Source organism: Apteryx rowi, unplaced genomic scaffold (assembly GCF_003343035.1).
Source record: "Apteryx rowi isolate R43461 unplaced genomic scaffold, aptRow1 scaffold_530, whole genome shotgun sequence".
In the NCBI taxonomy this organism is placed as follows: Eukaryota; Metazoa; Chordata; class Aves; order Apterygiformes; family Apterygidae; genus Apteryx; species Apteryx rowi.
This window is the reverse complement of record NW_020450795.1, coordinates 457,773-459,327: the sequence shown is the minus strand read 5'-3', so window position 1 is coordinate 459,327 and position 1,555 is coordinate 457,773. Positions and strand designations below refer to the sequence as shown.

Sequence of the window (1,555 nt, the reverse complement as noted above, 5' to 3'; positions counted from 1 at the left end):
GGGGCGCCGCGCCGGCAGCCCCTGCCCCATGGCGGCCAAGTGGTTCAAGGAGTTCCCCTCCAACCTGAAGACGGTGTCGGAGCGGGCCAGGCCGGGCAGCGGTAGCCTGGGCAAGCTGTGCAGCCCGTCCCGCAAGAGCCCCGGCCCCGGCGAGCTGGCCGGGGGGGCCCCGCCGGGCAAGAACCGCAAAAACTCGGCGGCGGAGCTGGGGGGCTGCCGGGGCGCCCCGGGGGCTGGCCGGGACGGCGGCGGCCGGCTGTCGCGGGACAACCTGCAGGGCCTGCTGCAGGCGGCCGCGGGGAGGATGCGCAAGAACTCGCGGGCGGAGGGGGCCGCGCCGGAGCCCCCCGCCAAGGGCTGCGGCACCTACATCAACCGCCTCATCAAGGTGGAGGCCCACGAGAAGAACGGCAAGGGCTATCCCAGCGCCAGCCCCACGCCGGCCCCCGAGCAGGACAAGGGCAAGAGCGCCAAGGCGGAGACGGTAAGGCGGGGGGGGGACGCGCGCGGTGGCGGCGGTGGGGGGGTGATGTTAGACCCGCGGCGTCCCGCGGCCCCTGGAGCCGCCGTGCATAGCGCCTTCATCCCCTTCATCCGTTTTGGGGGGGGGGTGCTATGTCCGTCCTCCCCAGGCCCTGCTCCCTGCCGGCCCCCTTCGCCCGGCGCTGGCGAAACGAGCGGTTACGTAAAGCTGTTTCTGGCACGATCGCGGCGGGAGCAGGGTCTTCGCCCCCGCGGAGCGCATGTCCTTGCGCCCGGCCGCGGCGCTGCAGCCGCCCGGGGACTTTCACCCGCGGCGGGCAAAGCCTGGCCGGGGGCCTGAGCCGGCGCCGCTGCCGCTGCCCCGCGCAGGTCATCATCCTGGAGGACTACGCCGACCCCTACGACGCCAAGCGCACCAAGGGGCAGCGGGAGGCCGAGCGCCTGGGCGAGAACGACGGCTACATGGAGCCCTACGACGCCCAGCAGATGATCACAGGTGGGTGGCCGCCCCCGTGGGCGCGGGAACCGCCGGAGCCACCGGAGCTCCCTGCCTCCGCCGCAGAGCCGCCCGGCGCGGCGCGGGCGTCGGGAAGAGGGAAGCGGCTCCGGCGCTTCCTGCTGCCGTGCCGGCGGAGATAAGCGGCAGGTTTGCAGCAGCCTCGCGCCTGGGGCTGCGGCGGGGTGCCGGCGCGGGATGCGGCTCCCCAGGGAGGTGCGGGACCCGCCGCCCGGCCGCCAGCTCCGGGGGGCTCGCGGCGTGCCAGGGCCTCGCTGCCGCCGCCGCGACCCCCCGCTCCACCCGCACAGCTGGACAGAATAACAGGAAGTGAGTCGGCCGGAAGCTGGAAATAAAAGATTTGCTGCTGATGGTTTTTTTCCGTGCGGGGCGGCCCGGGCTGTTTGTCCAAGCCGGGTTGCCGGAGCCCGGCGCTGGGGGGCGAGACGGGGCGGCTCGGGGTGGGCGGCATCGCTCCTGGCCCGGGCGCCCGTCCTGCGCTGGGGACCCTTGGCGCCCCGGCACGTGTCCCGCGGCTCCGCTCGCCCCTCGCCCGCCGCGCGCGTCCCTCCGCGG

At 75.2% G+C, this 1,555-nt stretch overlaps 1 protein-coding gene across 1 annotated transcript in view; it reads left to right on the top strand.

Moving 5' to 3' along the window:
• The first annotated feature begins 28 nt into the window (after positions 1-28).
• Positions 29-1,555, top strand: part of SHE (Src homology 2 domain containing E) — a 3,074-nt gene continuing 1,547 nt past the window's right edge. Inside the window, exons 1-2 of the mRNA XM_026080913.1 lie at positions 29-484; positions 853-1,106. Coding sequence (XP_025936698.1) covers positions 29-484; positions 853-1,106 — 710 coding nt within the window. The remainder of the gene's footprint in view (positions 485-852; positions 1,107-1,555) is intronic.